Genomic DNA, 23,642 nt, shown 5'->3' with positions numbered 1-23,642 from the left:
CAGTGTATATAGATTCATCTCCGTCATTGAACTAGCTTACCGGGGCCTGCATCAGGTTGCCCTTCCATAGTATCTTGTGTGTTGCCTGCCTCCAAACGAGGACTAAGCCATCGGTGTGATGCAACAAATAATCGCCAAGGATGTCGCTTGATACGAACCCAGCGACCACAATCTGACTGACCAAGATGCAGCTTCTTAGCATACAACCCTAACTCGGAGTAGACCCTTTGTTTTTTTTGGAACGTGAAAATTGGGGCATTTGCATTTCGGAAGGTTCGGAGTTTTTTAAGGACAAAGGTAAATTGAGAAAAGGGGCGCCACGCCATGCCACAGTACACTAATCCCCGACTTGAAAATAGACCCGATCATCATTAACTGTGAATCACATTTATTTCTTGGCGGCGGACTCCTCCTCGGCCTTGGCCCTAGCACGCTTCTCACGGATACCCTTGTAGCGGGCCTCACTGCGGGCCTCACGCAAGCGGCGGTAGGCAGCCTCCTCACCCTTGGGCAGATCATCACGCTTGATCTCAGTGACAGCCTCCTCGGCAGAAGGGTTCTTGATGGGAAGGGTGGCGTTGGCGCGAGTGGCATAGCCCTCGGTCTTGCCCTCAGCGGCGAAGGCAGCCTTGGCAGCGTTGACCTCTTCAGCAGAAGAGTCAAGCTTCTTGAACTGACCACTCTTGCGGGGGAAGAGAATCAAGCGGGCCTTGTAGTCCTTGAGGCGATCAACATTGGCGACCAGCGACTCCTTGGAGTAGTTGACACGGCGGTGGTCAACAGCGATACCGATGGTAGAAGCGAGCTTCTTGGGGATTCCGGCTTCCTATATAGTTTTGAAGCAAGTCCCATGTAAGCTTCCATCCAACTTCGAAGCCCAGCAAGTAGAACAGCACCATCACTAGGGGCCCGCTCCATATCCAAAGGGGACAAATTTACCTTCAGCTCAGCGAGAGTGAATCCACGACCGGCACGGACACGGCGGTTGTACTTGACGGTAGGGCAACGCACAACGGGACGCAGCTTGTCAACCGGACGAGGAGCAACAGCGGCGGCCTTCGCAAGACGGGCCTCACGACGGCGGTGCTTGCGGCCAGGCTATAAAATGGTAAATAGTTAGTCAACCATATATCATCCCCCAGACCGAAACATGTCGTTCGAAATGTGATTTAGGCGAGTATGGTTTCGATTGCGTACCTGGTCGAAGTGCACGCGCACACGACGCTGCCAGTCCTTGCGGAAGTCTATAATAAATTTGTCAGTTCGTTGTTCCACAGAACAGAAAATGCCATCCTCTATTCCCAAATATGGAAAACTCGTTTCCTCAGGTTCACTTACGCTGGTTTTGAATCTGGTTGTTGTGCTTGATCGCCTATACCACCAAAATTCATCAGTAACTTTGCCCTCCCCAACGAAAAAAACGGACTCGATATCATTTTGTTAAGTCGCAAAAGGATTCAAGACAGCGAGGGTCAGAATAACGCACCATTGTGACGGACGGTGATCAAGGCCGAGATTGTCGTCGTCGTGGGTGGTTGCTGGTCGGATCTCAAAACGACTCTTCAATAATGGGTGGAACTTTTTTTGGTGTGGCCAACCGCGCAGAGCCGCGCCGGTCTCGCTTAGCGAGAAGCCCTACCCTGGTTGCCAAATCTGGAAAGGGTCCCAGACCTTGTCACTTGATAACTCACTTCATCATTTGTAGCACTCAGGTTGTCTTGGAATTCTCACAGAGCTCTTAAGTAGTTATCTAAATCATTTTCTGTCCATATAAGTGCTTTGGCTCTAGCTAGATGCCGGGTCCTCACTAAACATGTAATCTAGTCAATCTCCATAGATGAACGAACGTCTAACTACAGTTCCCGTTCTATGCTTACTAAGGCAGTATATCTGTCTTTGGCATCTACTCCGTATCCGCGTTCTATCCGCTTTCTATGTATCAAGACAGATGGAAGAAAAGAAAGCAAGAAAGAGAGAGACAGAGAGAGGAACCATATTTGACGAGCAAGGGAGGGGGCACTGATGAATCTGTTCTTATACTTGTTTCATTTTGAGAGATAAAACTAAATCTTATCTACTAGTACCACAATGATGTAGGTACCTAACTCGAGATATTCTGAAAGATTACAGAGCCTTAGGAATCAATAAGAATCGCTCCTAATTTCAACAATGAAATACAAGAAATAAAAAGGGAGACGACAAAGACACCATAGTAACACCGATCCACCTCATCATTTACATGTCATCATTCGTAACCGTTCCTGAGGGGGAACATACAGGACATTAAAAATCGTCTGGATTATGAAAGGATGTCTCAAATCAAGAAGATCCGCAATCCGCCCGAGGTAGTAAGACCGCAATATGCCAAAATATGTGCAAGGAAATACAGCCAGATGCACATATAGACTTATGGCCGGCTGTTATTGTTCCATGTGTCAATACCGAGACCCACTCGTTCCTCCGCTTTCAATTTCTTCGAGGCCGCACTGTCAAAACTCGCCTTGCGTTTGAGACTGCCAGAGGGCTGCACGACCCCTGCTTTTCTAACCTGACCGAACAGCGTTGTTTGAAGCAAAGTGCTCGATTTAGGGGCGTTTGCCACTCTTGTAGCATTCTGATGGTCTGAGTGACCATGGCGAAACATGTTTGTTGCCACTGAACCAGTGCGAGAAGGAGCGTCGTCCTCTGTTTCGGCTCCCTCGGTGTCGGATGCTGATATGGTGCTGTCCCTATCCCGATGCTGGTGCTGAGAATCTTTGTTCGGAGTGAAGTGCTGACTCTCCTGCTGAGCTACCCGAGAGCGAGATGGCGTCATAGGAAGAGAAGATAGTGAATGTGCACCACGCACATGGTGGTTGCCAAACTGTTGCTGTGCGCCATTCTGATTTGATGTGGAGATTGCACTTGGAGATTCTCTGTTGAGAACACGATCCGCCGCCAGAAGAGCAGCAAAAGGATTATGGTTTTCATCCCTGGTCATATGGTGGCTATTATCGGCAAAGTGAGGAACAGACTTTCTATGAGGAGTCTGGATCTCGTTTTGTGGACTTGGAGACAATGAACCATGCTCGATCATCAAGGAAAGATGCTTTCGGTTATCTCTGATACGGTCTTTCAACAAAGAATTTTCTTCCCCAAGTCGATCAGACTTCACTTTCTCTTGGTCGATAAGCTTCTTCGCTCGGCGAAGCCGCCGGTCAAGAGTAGCATTGACCCTCTCCAGTTCTTGATTACGTTTGAGAGCAAGTTCTAATTCAACATTGGCAATTTGTTGTGGCGGTTTAGTTTCCGAATGACGACGGCGATATTCAGAGCTCTGGAGAATCTCGACTTCCCTTCTAGCCAATTTATGTTCAACCTCGGCGCGCTTGATGGCCTCGTTGCTTGTGAATGATAGTAGACTATTCTGTAACTTGAAGTGCAGCGCTGACATACGAGCCTCTTGAGCTACGCCCAGTAGCTCCTTGGCGATCGCACGGAGTTTGGATTCGTCAGCGGTATCGATTTCTTCGGCGGTGGGGAGGTTCTCAGAAGCTCCATAAGCGACACACAGCGTCTTCTCAATATCAGGTGGAGATGCAAGGTATGAACTAGATCGAGACCTTGATTGCCGAAGAGGGGCTCCAGGGATCTGCGACGATGGGGGAGGAGTCATATCTGACGATGGTAGTGACGGAGGGGAAAAGAACTTCCCTCTGTCAGAGCGCGATGTGTGGCTTTCGGCTCTTATACTTCTATCTGGAGAAGCAGAGTGACTTGCACGTCGAGTGGGGCTAACTGGACCAGAGATCTCTGCCGGAGGCGCAAGAGAGCACTGTGAGGGCTGAAGCTTGGAGTCTCGTGGCATGATAGGAACAACGGCAAGAGAGCCTAAGTAAAACCGTTGGAATATATCCTCGCACTGCTTCTTAGTTAGCAAAGGCCGGGTTGACCCTGTAGGGCGGTCAAGCGCATACCGGGAACGAGGTAGAGTATTCCGTGTGTATGTCAATAAAACTGATTGAAGGAATACTTGTTTCCAGCTCGGCTGATACAGGCCTTGTAAATAATAATAGACGCTAAACTTTCCGGGAAATCGGGTGCACTTGGGTATGGATGTGTTTGTCGCACAGACACTATGCGACTCGCACCTGGCTCGGTCCGCTTATCAGTGATAGGGCTGTGCAGACACGTTCAAATCAAGTAGGATACAAATGGATTCTTTGAAACAGACACCCAGTTTGGAGGAACAGCAATGCAAGATATGGAAACCCCTGTGCCAATATGACAGGAGTAAGGTATAAGATAGAATGTGAATGAAGCAATAGTAAAGCAACGGGTAGATGTGATGCAAGGAGCAAGGAGCACTGTGGAGGGTTTGATGCCTTAAGGATGTTGCAAGCGGCGGGTGTTTCGCACATCGGGAGGCTGGGAAGTCGCTTGCGATGGCTCTCCTCCAACCAATTATATCCGAAGTTTTGCATGCACGTGAGCCCAGCCGCGCGCTAAAATTTATCATTCCAGATGCAGTTAGAGTGGAGATCATGCACCTCAAGGCAAGTAAACAGAAGTTGTACCCCATGGGTCCAGAAGGTTGTAACTGAGGCAACGGGCTGCCGATGAACCATCAATACTAAGTGACTTGTGTCTGGACTTGGTTCCGGTTGTATAAGCTAGTACTGTATGCAAACAGATGGTCCGTGTTTAATATTCAAGATATCGCGAACCCCAATCAACACATAGTTAATAATATTCTACTGTGTATCTGGTGACCTATGATCTCCCCACTTGTTAGGGATTTTATTAGCCTATACAAACTTGATAATTACTGAAAATACTCCAGGCTATTTCCCCCCGCAAAACATACCAAGAATGAACTTAGGTAGCGTTTCAGATGAGCCTTCGTCTGAACACGAGACTATAGGAAGCAAGAAACTTTTGCCTTCTCTTCTTCCTTCCTCCGCCACTTTTTGATTTTCACTTTTCTCCTTGAAAGGGCTTTAACTATGAGAACTACAATCTTGACAATGGCTCATTTGTGTGAAGACCAATCAATTCGAACGCGGACCCGATGCTTGTCTGTGGAAGGATAGTAAATTGTGGATCAATATGTATGAGAAGGCAGTGCTCATAGAAGGAGAAATTAATTACACTTGATCATTCATCGCATCTGTGAGATTTGAGGCCACTGTAATAGTTGCAGGATGGGTCTTTCTGTGGAGCATGACATTTGTCCGCCTATGTAGTAATCGTACGGAGCACTTTGTACGCAGTATATATGGTCATCATGAAGAATTGAGGGCTGTCTATGATTCGGTTGTAATATTCGATTTGTTTGACAGAAGGCCAATATAGACGTGCCCATTCAGAGAACACCTGATCCTGTGTAAAGCCCACTTTCCACGTAACCATAAGTAGGCCAGTATACCCGACCCGACTGTGGTTCAATAGGAGTATCGGTAACCTAGTTGGTGATATGTTGAGTCCGTGTGTATACTGCAAGAGGACCCTTACAGCTTCCAAGATTCGCTCCATTTGTCGGCGGGATGCCGAAGGAAATCTCACCAATCACAGGTCTTGACTAGTCTATATCGATTGCGGCCCCAGGCACCAACTACGGAGTACGTCGTAAACAATGGTTATAATTGTAATCATATAATCTATCACATAATTAATAGGAGTCACCCTAAAAAAGACACGTTGCGCTGAGTATTACTTTGTGCTCTGACCACTTAACGTTTTCACCTCTACCCATTACATCTGTTACCATCTGTGTGTCAGCTGAGAATTTCTGCTGTCCTGTCTTTTCCTCTAAGTACCTGACCCACACAAAAAACCATCATGAGACTCCTTTCCCGCTCTTGAAACCATTACTATCCAATTGCAGAAACGTGCTTTATGCTTTTAAACAACCTAAACTGACTACTTCTGTGATGTGAACATGGATAAACAACAGAAATTACCGGCCCGACCGAGTGGGATTCCTCGATTAGCCTCCAGACTACCGCTCCCGACATCAACCGTTTCGAAATCGATCAAGCCCTCCCCATCTCGCGAAAGGCTACGAACAGATACTGGAGTCGATGCAGCTAGGCTTCGAAGACCTTCAGAGGAAACATTGTTTAAAAAGCCGCTACCTAAATACTCGGTGCCAAAAAAGCCTCACAATGGCCTGTCACAAAGGAGGGATGTCTCTCATAGTAGAATGAGCGATGGTGGAAAGTCGGAAACGGATAGTGTAATGGATGGATCTTTGAAGCGTGGGACGGGTGCATCAGTTGACGATGCAGATACTAGAGGTCGTACGCGCCCTTCACTGTCAGAACGAACAATTGAGACATTATCGCAAATTCCTCCTTCACCGGGTTCTTCAAGGCATTCTAGTTTCTTTAATGGGACCAGCCCCATGCGCTCTCCATCCCGCCCGGCTTCTGTGCTGTCAAGCTGTTCGAGGTCACCTTCCAGGTCATCGTCGTCGCGTCAACAAACCGGCGGCGACTTCTTGTCTCGCCCATCGTCTGCAATGCGGCTACCATCAAGGTCACGCCAGTCACTGTATGTGGGCGGCACATCGGCCGAGCTAAACAATCTGACGACTTCGGATAATGTTTCCAAGTTGAAGCTACCTTCTTCAAGGACAAGCACCTATAGAGATACGACGCATACACTATCAAATCCTGGTGGAAGCTCAGGCACTACCTCTATACAGATTCATGATACGAATCTTACACAGGAAGTGCTCCACGTGAAGAAAACGAGGAAGACACCGACAAAAGTACATCAGAACTCAAGGGCACCTATAACAACGTCAAGATCACCTTCCACTAAGGCCACGACCCTTGACTTAACGTTTGAGAAGCAATCCGAGATGGAGACTAGAAAAACCTCAAAGTCGTCTACCGCACTAAGGGAAACCATTGCAAAGGCAAAAGCTGCACGGAAAGCAGCGATGCAGAACAATAATAATTCCCAATCCTCGTCCTTGGATGATTTAGGTGTTGAAGATCCATTCAACCAGCGACCAAAGGATCCGAACAAAGGGCTCCTTCGCAAACGTCTCGAAGCAGGTCGAACCTCAGGCCATTTGAATATTGCGGCCATGTCCTTGGCAGCATTACCAGAGGAAGTCATGGCCATGTATGATTTCGACCCTGACTCAGTCACAGAGTGGTATGAGAGTGTAGACATTGTCAAGTTCATTGCTGCAGATAACGAGTTCGTCGAACTTCCAGATTCCGCTTTCCCAGACATCGATCCAGAGGATCCAGATGCTGATGAGAGGGGAAACCAGTTTGGTGGGCTGGAAATCCTCGACTTGCACGGAAACTTATTGCGCTCACTGCCAATTGGTTTCCGGCGACTACAGCGTCTTCATACCCTCAACCTCTCAAACAACAAGCTAAGCTTGGAAGACATACAGATCATCATGGAAATGGGATCTGTAAAGGACCTCAAGCTAGCGAAAAATCAACTTCATGGAGCATTCCCTGCTGATATAAAGAATCTTCACAACCTGGAAGTTCTTGATCTTCATGGCAACTCTCTCACAGAGCTACCGGATGAACTTGCGTACTTGACTTCCCTACGAATTCTGAACGTGGGTGATAATCAGCTGTCCACTTTGCCTTTCGAGGGCCTAAGCAAGCTTTCATTGAAAGAGCTCAGCGCTCCCAACAATCGTCTAAAGGGTACTTTGTTCCCTGCTTCTGTACAGGCGCTTATGACCTTACAATCTCTGAACGTAACTGGCAACTCCCTAACAAAGCTTTCTGACCACGATACATTTGGATTCCCCAATCTACACACTCTAGCGATCAGTCTGAATCGCATCCAGTGTTTGCCGGATGTTTCTTCTTGGCATGCGCTCCTAAGTTTGTCAGCGGAGGATAATAGCATAGCAGACCTACCACCAGGATTCGCTGAGTTGACTGCCATTCGAAACGTTGACTTGACGGGGAACAATATCTCAAAACTGGACGAAAGGATTGGGTTGATGGAAAGCCTTGTCACATTTCGCATTTCGAACAACCCTCTTAGGGAGCGAAAATATCTGAATATGTCTACTGAGGACCTGAAACGTGAGCTCCGAAACCGGTGCGAGCCAGAGCTACAAGATACGGATGACGAAGAGGGCTCGGTCGCAACCCAGTTCACGCTCGCACCTGAGGCCCCAGCTCAATCAGGCGTTTGGCAAGTCAAACCTGGGGGTGTCGTCGACAGATCGTATGCTGATCTTCAAGAGCTGGATATGAATAATCTGGAACGTATAAACCCGCATGAGGTCAGATGTCTTTACTTGCAACACAATGAATTACGCTGTATTCCGGCACCGACTCTCAGTATGCTCGCGCCTAATTTGACCGATCTTGATCTTTCACACAACCCACTGGATAGCACTTCGCTCTTAGCCACATCGCTGGATTTACCCAGTCTCCAAATCCTCAATCTGAGTGCCACCGGCTTAACCACTCTTGAGCCACTATTAGCCAATCTTCGAGCCCCTTCGCTCACTTTCCTAGATGTATCCAATAACCGCATTTGTGGGTCTCTTCCACCGGTCCGTCAAACCTATCCAAGCCTGATGACATTCCTCGCTGCCGATAACCGCTTTGATAGCTTGGATTTTGATGCCATCCAAGGCCTTCAGGTTCTTGATATAGGCAATAACAACATCAATTCTCTACCACCAAAGCTGGGCCTTTTAAGAGCCGAGGGTTGTAGTAAGAACTGGGGCAATGGATCGGCGCTGAAGAGATTCGAGATCGCGGGTAATAGCTTCCGTGTCCCTCGCTGGCAAATTGTTGCCAAAGGAACAGATGCTATCCTCGAATGGCTAAAAGATCGGATACCCGCTGAAGATCTTTCTCAATGGGAGCCTGATGATGAATCGAGCACATAGGAAGTGCATTGGGTACCGATCAACAACCTAATGATACCATCAATTCTTTCACCATCTTCATAAGTGTGTACATAGGACCTTTTCTGTCTTCTTCCAGTAGAGAACTTTTTTGCTCTACGGTCGCTACGCAATGACAGGAATAGCCACTGAGGGCATTCTTCGCGCGATATAAGTACAACGTTAAAAATCGAAACATGATACACGCCGCCAGACATGTTGAACAATAGATTACATGATAGTTTGCATGTTCAGGCTTTCTAAAGAGAAGAATATTCACTGTGACTTCGCTTCCTTGATGTCATCAAGAGGTTTACTTACCCCATCCATCACTTTCAGCCATGTCTTCGACCAGTCAGTAAATCTATCCTCGGCTTTTTGCTGGCTGTTGGCCACACTCTGTTCAGTCCAAGGCAAAACCACTAACTTGACTGCTTCAACAGCGCAGTCCTTTGTTCTTTCCAAGTACTGAATAGACCGTTCTAGATCCGCTTCATATAGTGCCCCCGCTACCTCGTCAACTTGCTCCGGAATACGGTGGAGGTTGGTCATAAGGGATTCCAGCTGGTTAACAAGGGAAGGCAAGAATTCAGGAACCTTCTTCAGGCGATTCGTGATGATTGCGGGGTAAATCTGGACAACTGGTTTGAGCAGCCGAATAGCAGTCCCTTTCAACTCATGAAGCACAGCGTTGTCTTCGCCATCGTCCTCGGCTAATTCGGCTTCGCCACCTTTTCCAATACTCTGTTTCCCGTCGTCGCTCAGAAGCTCGTCGAAAAACTCGTCCCCTTCTTCATCAGGATCCCATTCGTCAATCTCTTCCACTGCATCTCGCACCAGATCTCTCCATTCTTCCACACGCCGTATTACAAACCCAACAACGCCATTTGAAGCGAGGTCAATCAAGGCATCGCAAGCACCCCAGACCCGTCCTGTAGCTACCGTAACGAGGTCTTTCTCAGACTGTGACAGTTCGATTCCCTTCTTCTTCATGCGATCCTGTACTTCATCATTTCTCTCTGCGATTGACTGAACTTCTTTCACAAGCGATGACAGTTCGTTCAGCCCCGTCTTCGTTAGTGATAGAGCCTCGGCCTGAAATGCTTTGGTGTGATCGGTCGGTGTAATGAGTAGAGCTGCTGTCACAAAGGATGGGAGCACTGATTCGTTCAGGTTAGAGAGGATCGAGCCGACGGCGGAGGGCGTAAATGGAGAGGTGATGGCTAAAAGCGAAAGCTTGGTGACTTGTGACTTAAGAGCTGTCGACGATGCCGAGAGGAGGGGAAGTGCATCTCTGCTTGAGAGTTCTGCGGAGGTTGAATCTCCAGAGGGTGACGACAAGGTCAAGTGGAATTGCTCCACGAGGGTAAGGGTAGTTGTAAGAGTGACGTGGAGCTTTGGTGACATTCTGACCGGACTGTACACAGATAGGTGTTTTGGTTGGGCTCGAACAGCTCAAGACAAGTTTGGGAGAAATTTTGGATTACAGGACTGCGGGGCCGTTTTTTAGGGCTCTGCGGGGTCACCTGCGGCTGACCTTGGTGATAGCGTTTGCACTGTGCATTCATACGTACAGCTTCGTTAATCTATACTTGTGGAATTTTGTCCATTACAACTTTATATGTCTTGTATATTCGAGTTACCAATTTAACAAAAATGTTATGGATGCCCTGACGTTTGCATATAAACATACTAGTAGATACACCATCCTAATTAGTAGATATAGCGATGTCTCTTGCTAACAGATGAATGGAAATAATAGGCCATTGCGAGCATTCCTAACTGCATAGATTAACATCAACTCTATATAGAATTTTCCAATCGTTATATTCAACAAACAATAGCTTTCCTGGGGTGAGCAAAAACCTCGTGCTGGGCAACCATACGGAATCGCCTGGGGTGGGAGCTTCATGTTTATCATCCCCGACTATATTCTTGACACACCTAGCAGTGACAATTGAAGACCAGTCCATGACCATCTCAAGGTACTCCGTGTATATATTACAGGTGTTGCAATATATATGCTCAGGAGGTTTGAATCGAGCCCTAAGGCTGAGCCCTATATTTCCTAATTCGTGAAGCTGACCGCTCGGCATCTCCGGTCCCCGTCGACGGACAGAATGCTCCGGATTGTTTCCATCTCCAACTACTTCAAGACCACTAAGCTTTGCTTCGAACGTTTAGTGGTCCAATGCGCGCTTGAATACCTACATACTAGATACTATACAATTTATGCCCCAAACCATGGGAACCACCAAACTGCGCCCTTCTGGAAAAGCTTCCGTCGCAAAGGCCCAAACTTTACCCGAGAGGACTTTCATAATCGACAATGGCGCGTATACGATGAAAGCCGGCTATGCGCCCGACTCTATTACGGAAGATGAAATAGAGGCACTGTCCGTTTGCTCTATTATTCCTAATGCGCTCGCCAAGACTCGCGATAACCGCGTCTACATCGGTTCGCAACTTAATACTCATGTTACGGATTGGAACGAGTTAATGTTCCGACGTCCGGTCGAGAAGGGATATACTGTAAACTGGGAAGCGCAAAAGGAGATCTGGGAGCATTCATTTTTTGACGAGAAGACTGTGCGAAGCAAAGACCTGCGGATTGCCAAACCGGAAGAAACGACGCTTGTACTGACCGAAGCTCCAAACGCTTTACCGGTGCTGGAGAAGAACGCAGACGAGATCGTAATGGAGGAGTGGGGGTTTGGTGGCTATCTAAGATGTGTGGGTACGGTTGCGACTGACACTGTTATACTGCTGCTTGGATATTTGGCTAATATTGGCATGTTAGGCCCGTCGCTAAACGCCTGGAACGAAGTCCAATCCTTATTCGGAGACCCCATCGTGCAGAAGTATGACTCGGCTCTTTCGCCAAGAGAATGCCTCCTCGTGGTCGATTCAGGCTATTCTCACACGACAGTTACACCGCTGTACAAAGGCCAACCTCTTCAGCGTGCGGTTCGCAGGCTTGATCTTGGAGGCAAACATCTTACGAACTATTTGAAGGAGATGGTATCAATGAGGCAATACAATATGGTGGAGGAAGCATATATCATCAATGAAGTGAAGGAAGCAGTGTGCTATGTCAGTGATGACTTTTCCCGGGATATGGAACGGACTTGGAAAGGCAACCGAAAGCGTGGTCAACTCGACCCTGATGAAGGTGTCACGGTCGACTATGTCCTGCCAGACCCAAATGGCACCAAAAAGGGATTTATGCGACCTCATGATCCTCTATTGAATGCCAAGAAGAGGAAAAGTGCACTCTCAGGTGCTACCGCTGAGACTTTCTCTGAGGATGTCTTGGTCCTGAGTAACGAGCGTTTCACAGTCCCTGAGATTCTATTCACCCCAAGTGACATCAGTATGAAGCAGGCTGGCATTACTGATATGATTCTCCAGAGCCTTTCTGTGCTGCCAACGGGGTTACATCCCGCCTTCTTGGCAAACGTGCTAGTTGTTGGAGGAAACTCTTTGATTGCTGGATTTATGGAAAGACTGTGAGACATCTTCTCGTCCAGTTCTCGTTTGCATACATTGCTAATTCGCTGTAGGGAGAAGGAGCTGCGTGAAGCTGCTTCGGCAGAATGTGCTGTAAGGGTTCGACGGCCTCAGGAGTAAGTTTGCTATTACAGTGTAGATCTTAACTGTGCGCTGACGGCCTCTGGAAACAGTCCAATTCGCTCCACCTGGCTTGGGGCAAGTCGACTAGCCACCAATAGAGAAGAAATGAAGAAGGTTGCTATTACTCGTCAGGAATATCAGGAGAATGGCTCTGCTTGGGCTGGGAGGAAATTTGCTGGCACTGTATGAAATCGGGTGCATTATTTCGTGGTGTTCAGGGTTGGGATCTTTGGAGTACATTGCGTTTAACTGAATTTGGCACAAGCTGGCGACTTGGCTTGATGGCCTGTTTGATAGCATTTGCTAGTGATACCCTTGGATTTGAACATGCTTCTGTTTCTAATTCCTAGAGATGATGACAGCCAGCCGCTGTATGACCCTAAGATATGCCTCTTTCTCTGACATGAAGAGTTTTGAGGTTGGTATTGAGCTAAATTGCGATAGTTGATATGGTTTATTTGCTGCACCATTGTTGAATGATTCGACATACTGTCCTTCGCTGGGAGGAGATGTTGCGGTGAGGCCGGAGTCGCAACGGGATTTCTATTTATTGATGGAGGGGGAAGGGCTTCCGATTGACCGACACAGGCAACAACTTATGGTATAGAAATAAATGGGTAGTAGAGGGGTTTTCCGTCCTTGTGCCCCGCAAAGTTTTTCTTTTCTCTCTTAATTTGTGTTCTTTTTGCAGCCCTTCAACCCAACCAACTGTCCACGTCAGTAAGGCGCTACGCAGCCAGAGTACTTGGCACACCAACCCGTCACAATCCAGCTGATTTTCTCGACGACCTACAAACAAATACAGATTAGAGGTCAAACCTTTTATTATGATCTTTTTGTTTTTATCTTTTCTGCATGCGTACTTGTATGGACCATGACGGCATTGTTAGTATCATAGAGTCAAAGGTCCCCATCTACGTGGAAAGCCAGTGGTAGATTGAGTACTTCAAGAATGGTTGGTTGTGGTAACATGCGACGATCATAACCGGGTAACGGGGCTTGGACATGTGGCACGCGAATGGCCTATCCATGGCAGAGTCGCCGAGGTGGTGATGATATATCCACACCTGACTCACTGCTAGCATGCTATACCGACTTTCCTATATAGCTGACCCCTCGCCTGACGAGATAATGAGCCAAATCATACCTTCACGCTCTACCAACAATAAGAATCAGACCTAGTTTCATGAATTTCAATATTATGACTTTCATCTCTTAAATTTGCACGCGCAGTATCTCCGAGTGTCCACAACTATCAAATAGGAACTATGGCGTCAAGTTCCCTGACAATCTCCCAGAGAGCCAACCTGTCGATTCACCCCCTCAACGAGCTGGCAAATCTTCAGAACTAGCAGGCTAAATCGACGTTTCCCGAACTCTGTCAGCATAAAACACATCTTCTCTCAAAGTTCAAGATATTCCTATGCAATCTGTCCGCCGCGACCTCGCGTGCCATCGAGAAACACAGCCGAGGAAGACATCCTTGGACTCAGGATAAGGGGGTTGCAAGATTGTCGAGAACCCATTTGAACGTGGAGCCGCCATTGGTAAACTCCAAACCTGCACACCTTCATCAAGCTAGTGACTGTTCAAGCATGGAGTGCCATCCACGGATCGAAAGGGGGAAGGCGGGGTCGAGGAGGAGCCGGGTTGCAGCGAGAATTGAGAAATGCCGACTCATTCAGCGCTTTTTCAGAAGGACGCCACATAACGAGTAAGTTCTTACTGACGTACAAATCGGCCTGGCAGTGTAAGCTGATGTCACTTAGGCCCTGCGTGAGCTGCCTCGAGAACATGCCAGCTGATAAGTTGGTGAACTTGCCTTGTCAGCATAAGTATTGCAACACGTGTCTCAGGCAAATGACGGCCACAAGTATGGCAGATGAGCAATTATTCCCACCGAGATGTTGTGCCCAGAAGATTCCGTCAGAGACCATCCTTCCTTTACTGCCACAAAAGGAAAAAGACTCATTTGTCTTTAAAACAACTGAGTATGCAACCCCGGTTCCAGATCGCTGGTACTGTCCTGCATCAAACTGCGGGAAATGGATACATCCAACGGCTGTGAAGGCTGAGAATTCTCAGACACAGACCTGTCCGCATTGTAGCGCGAGAATCTGCTCAAGGTGTCGCGGCATTGCCCACAGATCAGGAGATTGCTCTTCTGATACAGGTCTGTCCGCAGTCCTTGAAGTGGCTCGGCTTCAGCGATGGCAGAGGTGTTTCAATTGTGGTGCGGTGGTGGAACTCATATTTGGCTGTGATCACATTACCTGCAGATGCAGCGCACAGTTCTGGTAAGGCGAGCCCTGCGTATAAGTTTGATATGACCCATGCTGATGATGCTCAGCTATAAATGTGGTAACCCATGGTCTTCGTGCGTTTGTGTCACACCGGCAGAGAGACCTGTAGATTTTTTTACATTCGTGATTGATGGCAATGCGCTAAACCGTGACGAAGAAGCCGGACTTACAGCAGTTCTTGCTGCCATGCTGTGCCATGAAAGAGAATCGGAAGAGCCACTAATTGACAAGGGGAGGAAAGGAACTCAAGGTTGCCGGACAGAAGGTTGTGTGGTTCGGGATGGAAATATCGCCAAAGTTGACCCCTAGGTATCTAAGGGTACCACTATAGACCACCTCGAGGAAAGTTTTATATCGTAATGGCACCATCGAACTCGCATAATATCGTTTACCCCGATAGGAGCAACTGTAACCCTATAGACTGTTGATACATTCGAGTAATCTATTTTTATAGCAGTGTAACAAGGATATCAAGACGTAACTAGTGAGCAAGGATCAAACGCTCAATCAGTATTCGTAGAAGCCCTTTCCAGTTTTCTTGCCCATCCAACCAGCATCGACCATTCTCTTCAAAAGCCCGGATGGCCGGTATTTGCTGTCTCCAGTCTCCTGATGCAAAACGTTCATGATAGCCAAGCAGGTGTCAAGCCCAATGAAATCGGCCAAAGTCAAAGGTCCCATAGGAACGTTGGTTCCATTCTTCATTATATTGTCAATATCTTCGCGGGAACCGATTCCAGTCTCAAGACAGATGACTGCCTCGTTAATGTAGGGCATGAGTATACGGTTAGCAAGGAAACCGGGCGAGTCAGCGGAGACAGATGCAATCTTGCCCATGCGCTGCACAAACGCGATAGCGGTGTCGAGCGTCTCTTTAGACGTTTGCAAGCCAGAAATAATCTCAACCCCCTTCTGTACAGGAACTGGGTTCATGAAGTGCGTCGAGATCACTCGAGAAGGAGCTTGAAGGTCTGTCGGGTTGGTAGTCGTCGCTGCAGCAATCTTAGTGATTGAGATTGACGAGGTGTTAGTCGCAAGAATGGCATGCTTAGGTGCAATTTGAGCAAGCTGTTTAAAAATCGAGCTTTTGAGATCGGGTATTTCAGGGACAGCTTCGATAACAAAGTCCACGGAAGAAAGGTCGTCCATATTCAGGCTAGTTGTGATGCGGGAGCGGACGGTATCGGCTACCTCTCGGGTAATACGTTCTTTGGAAACATCCTTATCAAGGAGTTTATCTATAAATAGTAATTAAGTAGCTTAGAAAACGATCCAGAGTGACAATTCCAGCGACGGAAAGAGCGTATAGGTGGTGAGCGTAGCCCCATACATACCGGCGAATTTGAGGCCCTTATCAAGAGATGCTTGGGAGGTGTCAACTAAGGTAACAGGAACTTGAGCCTTCTGTGCAGCAACAAGAGCGATCCCCAAGCCCTATTACCTATCAGATAATCTGGAAGACGTTGTGGCGTAACTTCATGTCCTACGTACCATTTGACCTGCTCCAATTACTCCCAATGATTTAACCTCGGCAGCATAAGCCGCGGAGGAACTGCTGAATGCGCGGGAGGCAATTGAGGGGCCTTTGCTGCAGAGAGACCGAAGGGACGATGACAACATTGTTGCAATTCTGAATGAACTGAGCCCGTTAGTAAGGAATAGTGATGCTGGGAAGAAAAACGAACCAGCCGAAGACAATTACTGCGATGATCGATTGATATACTAGTACTATTTGAATCGTAGCCGACATCCTTCCGCGGGACTCATGTGATCCAACGTCATCGGTTACCTTCGGCAGTCAGGAACATCCATTCCTCCGATATCCGAGGGCCTGGCACGCGAGAGCGCGTGAAACGACGCGTTACCATTGGTCCATGCAGTGAGCCCAATTTCCGCTCATTATCAACAATCGGCAATGCTGATAGAAGGTGAGGGCGACGACCGCAAGCATAACTGGCCACCATGAACGACGAAGCTGTGGCTTTTGGCCAGGCTGTTCAAGTTGTAGACCCCGATGTCCGCGCACACGTTTATAGTCTAGTCACTGCGGTGAGGATAGCTATTTGATTGAATAATTCCATCTTCGAAAAAATCTAATTAATTTACAGCTAGGTGGATTTAACGGCGAAGATGCGGACCGATACGTACTTGGAGACGATGCACTGGCTTGCTTGCGTGACATTAGGCGCTGGCTGAAATTGTACGACGAGAAATATCACCGCATGGACGTTGCTAGATGCCTTGGAGAAGCGAATTTGGTTAACGGGGACCTGCTACCGATCTTTTCGCTCTGGTGGAGTACTGGCCAAAAGAGTAAATACATGTCCAGGATCGCATTAGCGTGCTGTAAGTATAGGGCCTTACTGTGAACTTAGACTATTGTATTAATGACATGAAGTGGAATTGCTAGTTCCGTTGACCTGGCCATTGGAAGTCCACGGGGAGATGACTGTGAACCATCACCGACATTTTCCATACTTGCAGCACGCTCAAGTCTCTTATAAACGAGGTCTTCTGAGCCGTGGTAATCTCAATTTCCTTCGAACCATTATCCGAATTGGCCTTCCTAGCATGGCCGTTCCACGGTCTGAACGAACAACACGGGATGACGGTATTCTCAAACTTATGCTCTATTTGCTGCGAAATATTGTAGTGATCGCCCCAAATGCTCGTCTTGCAGCGGATGGTGATGAGGAGGAGACTTCTAGATCGGCGACTATCAATGCCTTTCAAGCTCAAGACGTATTTGCTCTCATTCTTACTATGTGTTCCAACGTTGGCGATGACTTCAATATGCAAGATGTGGTTCTCCTCGAGATACTGTTCCATCTGGTGAAGGGTGTCAATGTCGAGAAGCTATTCATGGATGATGCCCAGCGAAGCGCAAAACACACAGATGAGCTAGATACATTGCTGAGGCAGGAGTCATCTATGCGGCGGGAGTACGCCAGAAATGCACCCACTCGACACGGACGATTCGGAACCATGATTTGGGTCAAACGTGACGATGCTAAGGTGTCTACTGTCTCAGGGCAAGACGTTCTCAAAGATAGCCAAGCCACGCTCCAGAAAATGGATGAAAGCAAGAAGTGGAACAGGCCCCAACCACGCAGAAAACTTGAAGATTCAGTTCTCAACAATGATTTTAGTACGCCGGCCCATCTTAACTCCACCGCATCAAGAAACCTGCGGATGTTTGTTGAAGAATTTCTTGACTCTGGATTCAATCCTTTATTCACCCATGTTCGGAAAGCCTTGGAACGAGAAGCCGATCGTGTCGTGCCCATCAATTCTCGTCAATTCTTCTATACCGTCGCCTGGTTTCTGGATGCCGAGCGCGCACGCCGTGCGCGCCAGAAGGAGATGCAGTTACAGAATGGAAAGTCCATAAAAGATTTGGAACCGGATGGTTTTGGGCTTGTCGCTGGTGTACTTGACCAAGAAACTCTCGTATTCCTAAACCGATCTATGCAAAATAGTTTCGACCAAAAAGACTGGGAAGACCTAAATGCGGAAATGCGCTGCTTCACTCAAATCCTGCTAACTGTGCAAGAAATGACACAGTCGCTCCTTGAGGAAGATCAGGAAATTGCCGAGAACATTCAGAACCGGATATTCTACGAAGAAACAACCCATGACCGTGTGCTTGCTATTATACGTGAGTACAAAGACCAAGGGTTCAGTTATCTGGATGCATGCACAGAGCTTTCTCATGTTTTCTTGCGTATGCTGGAGCGATATTCTAAGGAGAATGTCGACATGCAAGTGCGATCTCGGCGGCGAGCGAGGCGCAAAAACAAAGAAGCTCAAGTAGCAGCACCTGAAGATAACAACGAAGAGCATGCATCCGATGATGAGGACATCATGGAGGCCGAACGAATTTGTAGGGAGCGTAAGTTCGACTTCAAGCGCTTTGCTGTCAAGTTTTGCAACCAAAAGTGTGTCGACACTTTTGTTGCTTTCACAAAGTTCTTTAGGGAACTTAACTCAGACCAATTAAAACGCGCCCATCGCTATTTCTATAGGGTCGCCTTCAAACAAGAAATGAGCGTCCTGTTGTTCCGTGTTGATATACTCAACCTTTTCTACACAATGATTAAAGGACCTGGCGCCATGGATTCAAATATACCAATCTTCAAGGAGTGGGAAGAGCTAATCCGACAAATTATCAGACGAACGATAAAGAAGATCGACCAGCGTCCCGCCCTTATTACTGAGTTGCTCTTCAGCAAAATGAACTCGACACTACTCTACCTAGAATATGGTCATGAGAGACAAACCCTAGCCCCGGTGAGAAAGGCACCAGCTGAACTTGAAGTCAATCCCAGTGAAGCAACGACGCAAGCGGAAAAGATAAACATTGTAGTTGGTGCACTGGTCATGGATGAGCAAACCGATTTGGTAGTGTGGGTTAGCAATGTTTTGGGCACGGCAGCGGAAGAAAGAGAGTCATGGGAGGCCCATGATGAGGCTCAGGGGGCACCAAGAGCCCCTAATCCGATGATTGGTATGTAAACCAGACCTGTTATTGATATGGTCGATATTCTAACTTAGACAAGCTGTCCAACCTCCCGACGATGCATGTAAACAGGCGATGTACTTCAACGCCAAGCTGCGTCTTCTCATGACTTTAGTGGGATTTGAGCGACTGGGAATGGAAGATGTTGTCGGAGCGTCCTGGGTTGTGCCGTCGTCACAAGGGTCAAAAGATCTCCGAGATATTAAATTGATGATCGATAAATGTCTTGAGGATCCATACACGGGAGACATTGAGCATGATCCTCGACAGATGCTTCGGCGCCGATACCAACCCGATAACAAGGAGCACAATCACCAAACTACATTTAATGTTGACTTTGGATCTGAGTCAGAAGGTGAAGATGTCCCAGATGGGCCTCTTTTCCCACCAAACCCTCGGTCAAAAGCGAACGCGCTCAATGAATTGAAAAAGCGCCGCAAGAACCGCCAAGGAGTTGATGAGCGCGAGCCGATAGACGAGGATACTCTGGAGGCGCGTCGTAAGGCGCGTCAGGAGAATACAAGAGCCCGTCTAGCCAAGATCAAGAGTGAACTGTTTGTTCATGCCAGTGACGACGAATCCGATGAGGAGGCCGACAAAGAATTCTTTGATCTCGAGGAGAAAAGGCGAAAAGAACAAGCTGCGCGAGTTAGAAAGGCATTGCTTACTGGCGTTGTAGACGAGATCGGCCGGAAAGCGAACAAAAAGAGCGAACGCAAACGACTAAGCAACCCTGGGAGTTCTAGCACGCAAAGTAAACGGCAACGGCGCGGCCAAACAACAGAAGCACTGGACGAAGACGATGACATTACTATGGGTGGTATTCTTGCTGGCTCGCCTGGCCATGCGACTGAAGACGACGAAGATGCTCCTGCCACGTCGGATGAAGACAATGAGTTTGATTTCGACGACAATCTAGCCTTCCGTCGAGATCGGGATCTAGACCAGGAGCCAGAATCACCTAGTCACAAGGAAGACATGCAACCCAGCGATACACATGAGTCAAGAGACAATGACGAGGACGCTCCAGTGACTACCTTGCCCCGAAGGCGGTTGCGTGGGGGGTTTGTGATTGACAGCGATTCTGAATGAGCTCTTTTGGTTTGATTCTAGTCCTTTGAGGTGCTACAGCTATGTAATGACCTAATGATGTTTGGCGTTTGTGGAGATAGATCTGGGATAGGATGGGGGATGTACATCACTACTACCACGCAAACAAAGCAACCCTGTGTATCGATCATGAAAGTGGAGAAATACATAGGTCGATGTTAATGGCTATAGAACACTTTCGGTGCCGCGGCTTTCAAGGACTAGCTATACCCAAGGGTCTGTCTCTCTCTCTCTCTCTCTCTATACCTTCCAAGCCGCAGGAGAGCGATGACCCAACCACTCCTCTTCGCCATCATTGGCGTTTGTACTTTTCAAGCGTACTAACTGAGGCAATCCTTTTATTGTTGCCTTCCCTCCAGATGAACAAAAATCCGGTATCCCCATCTTAACTCTGAGAGGCAAACTATCCATCACACATGGGTTTAAGTGTCGGAAACTGTCTCCATACACGCTGGGAAGGGTGGCACACGATGGACATATTCACCACCGAGATAGAGATTCTCTGGTATACTTCTATGTATGGGATGTCAAGAATCCTTGCTACCATTGTTATTCACATAAGGGCAATTCTAAGAATCACCGAGTTGCACCTACAGGAAGCGCGGCCGGTGGATGGGCGGTATATCTGTCGCCGACGTAGGACAAGCCTGTGAAGTACTTATAGAGAGCATTGTACAGGGAGTGGAGATGGGAAGGCGCACTGAAATCGGACTTGCGATTGAAAATAATGAGAGGAGCCAGACTGAGATTCTTGGTCTAGAAGAGGAGATCGTGAAGATGTTTGAAGGGGACATTACGATACTGCACGAGATCTATAAGGGCAAAGACAGTTAACTACGACATACACTTTGTCCCAGCAGCTAAGAAAAGCTAAAAAGACAAAGCACAGATCTATATAGGTACTATCAGATAATGAAGAGACAATGCATTCCATTCACTCTGGTTTATTGCTTTTTCCCAATGTCCTCGAACCATGCCCTAGCAACCGCTTACACACAGACTCATGTTGCTTCTTTCTCCCCTTCCACTTTATGTTGAGTTCTCCTCCATCAAAACAGTGGTTTTTACCTAGAGCATAAAGAAGGGCTTTGCTTTCGCCGAACTCATAGTAGTCTTTGTTTCACATTGGATCTGTCACCTACCCACACCCTCTCCATTTCACATCATTTCGACGCCCTTGTGAAGTATACGGAAAACAATTATGACGGAAAAGCAAGGCCGCAAATCGGCTCTGGTGGGCTCTCTACAGATTCTCAGGAGCACATTCAATGCGCGACACAATCAACGGGGACTTGAGGATAACAAGGACATAACCAATGGGAGGAACACACACAGAGAAGCACATAGGAGCAGCTCACTTCCACCCATCACTGCCGGCATCTGCCATTCATCCCAACGGCAACCAATCGTCCACACCTGCCGCCAATCTTCCATGCCACTGTGCCAAAAAAATCCATTGTGGAAGTACAACAACATCAACAACGACCCACAACGCCTTGAAATCAGTAATAGTAGGTTACAGACACATGACTCCAACGTGCGGGCCCAGCACAGAGCCTCATGCTCCCACTGTCTAACAGGTTTAGAGTGCTCTTCGACCAAAATAGTTTCAAGGATTCCAACACCAGCGAAATCCCCTGCAGGAGATCTGTACTCCCATGAAGTATATCGAAAAGAAGGCAGAAGAAGTGTGCTATCATCCTTGGGAAGACAATGTGTGGACATGAACAAAGATGCAAGCACCATTTACAAAACGGATCTGGATAAGGAAGAAGAAAGGAAGGATTTCATCCGCCGTAGTGATACACAAATGCTCAGTTCTGAGAGATACATGTTCGACACCGACGCGACTTCAGCACCTAGGTTTCAGATCCGAACTCACCACCAGAGAACCAGCGGCATACAGAGAGCTACAACAGAACTATCCTCAAAAATATTCTCCAACAGCATGCATTCGAAAAATCCTACTCCTGTTCCCTGTGTCACTGTATTAAAGGCAGGTCGTCCATGCAGCTTGCTGGCAGATATTGATGCCAAAAGCCGACCCGCCACTCGACTGTTCAATCCTATATCAGCATTCATCTCACGGCTTGAGACAGGAGCACAAAGGAATGATTACATTAAGAATGATGATCTCAGTGCTAGTGGCCGGAGTTCCGGGACTGTCAAGGTACTGCTACCTTCGAGGAAAGAGCGAATTGGATACCATACTGTTCCCAAAGGAAAGTTGGCAACACACCACCATCAGTTGTTGGAGACTTGCCAACCTGCGGACTCAAAAGCAAAAGCCAACACACTCAAAAAAGGTGACAAAATGGAATATGTTAAAAAGGGTCTCCGATGGACGAACGGCTTTGAGAACCTGAAGCTTGAAATCAAAGCAAAAAATGATGCATTTAAACCTCCTAACCCTCCTAAGGCCCCGAGCCGAAGTGCTACAAGGCTAAGCCCCCTACCAGACACCGGAAATTTACGGCATAGGGATCAAATGGGGAGAATGGTATCGTCGAGGAGCCACCCCACTGGGTTCCGTTCGAAGCTGAAGAAGCCAGGGCTAACAGTCCATGCCGACTGGGTTTCGCAGGTCAGTGAATCTCAGCCTCAACAATACTGGCTCGGTAGATTCGTCACCCTCGTCAATGCTTTCCACTACGAAGACTCCTTCCATGAGCCGGACATCGCAACCGGGTTCGGCATGTTGTCAAGTTATTCTCGTCCGTTAGGACACCCAGATTCAAACGAGGCGGGCTACCGGATCAAACGAGCCTTCATGGTCCTCGAAAATGTTTGTATGAACGATGAAGCAAGTGCGAGTCTACGAAAGTTCCGATACGAATACATTGGCAAATTTGGAGATGGGTGGATGATATGATGCCCTGTTGGAAACGATGGTTGATCGCAGGTATTGGCTTGGATCGCCACCATGTACGGAACGGAAATCAAGAGGCGCCTAGAATCGAGAATGTCTATCTATAACCCCTGTTGAAGCCTTGCCGCTTCCTTGTCAGTATGGTAAAACCTGTTCTGCTAGCGTATATTGAAGAGAGCCTGGCTAGAGGTATTCGCTGTACTAAGACGCAGCACGGGACGCACTTGCTCACAATCTAGGAGGAGCTGGGAGGTTTTGTTTATGGTATAGGAACGAAAAGCCTCCAATTGTTTAGGTGATGGGATTTACGAGTTGGCGAAAGTATGGTTGTAC

At 47.7% G+C, this 23,642-nt stretch overlaps 10 protein-coding genes across 10 annotated transcripts; 6 read left to right on the top strand and 4 right to left on the bottom strand.

Annotated features, from left to right (window-relative positions):
- Positions 1–6: 6 nt before the first annotated feature.
- BDV37DRAFT_249882 (60S ribosomal protein eL13) lies at positions 7–1,628 on the bottom strand. Its single transcript, XM_032082131.1, has 5 exons — positions 1,487–1,628; positions 1,339–1,372; positions 1,198–1,244; positions 940–1,098; positions 7–826 (listed from the first exon to the last, which is right to left on the bottom strand). The coding sequence occupies exons 1-5, from the start codon at positions 1,487–1,489 to the stop codon at positions 389–391; spliced, it is 681 nt and encodes a 226-aa protein (XP_031940893.1). The 5' UTR covers positions 1,490–1,628; the 3' UTR covers positions 7–388.
- Positions 1,629–2,069: 441 nt separating this feature from the next.
- On the bottom strand, positions 2,070–4,359 carry BDV37DRAFT_249879 (uncharacterized protein). Its single transcript, XM_032082130.1, has 2 exons — positions 3,957–4,359; positions 2,070–3,901 (listed from the first exon to the last, which is right to left on the bottom strand). The coding sequence occupies exon 2, from the start codon at positions 3,845–3,847 to the stop codon at positions 2,408–2,410; it is 1,440 nt and encodes a 479-aa protein (XP_031940892.1). The 5' UTR covers positions 3,848–3,901; positions 3,957–4,359; the 3' UTR covers positions 2,070–2,407.
- A 1,297-nt stretch (positions 4,360–5,656) lies between these two features.
- BDV37DRAFT_133434 (uncharacterized protein) lies at positions 5,657–9,015 on the top strand. Its single transcript, XM_032078737.1, has one exon. The coding sequence runs from the start codon at positions 5,921–5,923 to the stop codon at positions 8,876–8,878; it is 2,958 nt and encodes a 985-aa protein (XP_031940891.1). The 5' UTR covers positions 5,657–5,920; the 3' UTR covers positions 8,879–9,015.
- Positions 9,016–10,467, bottom strand: BDV37DRAFT_133435 (uncharacterized protein). Its single transcript, XM_032078738.1, has one exon. It carries the CDS (start codon positions 10,280–10,282, stop codon positions 9,152–9,154), a length of 1,131 nt encoding a protein of 376 aa, XP_031940890.1. The 5' UTR covers positions 10,283–10,467; the 3' UTR covers positions 9,016–9,151.
- A 652-nt stretch (positions 10,468–11,119) lies between these two features.
- arp6 (actin family protein) lies at positions 11,120–12,697 on the top strand (the record flags this gene model as incomplete). The annotated part of the gene is made up of 4 exons (XM_032084802.1): positions 11,120–11,612; positions 11,676–12,384; positions 12,439–12,501; positions 12,559–12,697. 4 exons carry the CDS (start codon positions 11,120–11,122, stop codon positions 12,695–12,697), a joined length of 1,404 nt encoding a protein of 467 aa, XP_031940889.1.
- Positions 12,698–13,930: 1,233 nt separating this feature from the next.
- BDV37DRAFT_133411 (E3 ubiquitin-protein ligase) lies at positions 13,931–15,219 on the top strand. Its single transcript, XM_032078736.1, has 2 exons — positions 13,931–14,805; positions 14,859–15,219. The coding sequence occupies exons 1-2, from the start codon at positions 14,267–14,269 to the stop codon at positions 15,118–15,120; spliced, it is 801 nt and encodes a 266-aa protein (XP_031940888.1). The 5' UTR covers positions 13,931–14,266; the 3' UTR covers positions 15,121–15,219.
- A 99-nt stretch (positions 15,220–15,318) lies between these two features.
- On the bottom strand, positions 15,319–16,431 carry BDV37DRAFT_283625 (3-hydroxyacyl-CoA dehydrogenase family protein; the record flags this gene model as incomplete). The annotated part of the gene is made up of 3 exons (XM_032087335.1): positions 15,319–16,049; positions 16,146–16,245; positions 16,303–16,431. The coding sequence occupies 3 exons, from the start codon at positions 16,429–16,431 to the stop codon at positions 15,319–15,321; spliced, it is 960 nt and encodes a 319-aa protein (XP_031940887.1).
- A 290-nt stretch (positions 16,432–16,721) lies between these two features.
- tof1 (putative DNA repair protein (Tof1)) lies at positions 16,722–20,899 on the top strand (the record flags this gene model as incomplete). Its single annotated transcript, XM_032082129.1, has 4 exons — positions 16,722–16,860; positions 16,920–17,157; positions 17,210–19,318; positions 19,371–20,899. Coding segments are annotated over exons 1-4 (3,482 nt in total), but the record flags the coding sequence as incomplete, so codon positions are not given.
- Positions 20,888–21,335, top strand: BDV37DRAFT_249863 (uncharacterized protein). The gene has a single exon (XM_032082128.1). The coding sequence runs from the start codon at positions 21,053–21,055 to the stop codon at positions 21,272–21,274; it is 222 nt and encodes a 73-aa protein (XP_031940885.1). The 5' UTR covers positions 20,888–21,052; the 3' UTR covers positions 21,275–21,335.
- Positions 21,336–21,641: 306 nt separating this feature from the next.
- Positions 21,642–23,350, top strand: BDV37DRAFT_294372 (uncharacterized protein; the record flags this gene model as incomplete). Its single annotated transcript, XM_032089615.1, has 1 exon — positions 21,642–23,350. One exon carries the CDS (start codon positions 21,642–21,644, stop codon positions 23,310–23,312), a length of 1,671 nt encoding a protein of 556 aa, XP_031940884.1. The 3' UTR covers positions 23,313–23,350.
- Positions 23,351–23,642: the final 292 nt, after the last annotated feature.

This window comes from Aspergillus pseudonomiae (genome assembly GCF_009193645.1).
Source record: "Aspergillus pseudonomiae strain CBS 119388 unplaced genomic scaffold BDV37scaffold_38, whole genome shotgun sequence".
Classification (NCBI taxonomy): domain Eukaryota; kingdom Fungi; phylum Ascomycota; class Eurotiomycetes; order Eurotiales; family Aspergillaceae; genus Aspergillus; species Aspergillus pseudonomiae.
This window is presented reverse-complemented; position numbering and strand designations above follow the sequence as displayed.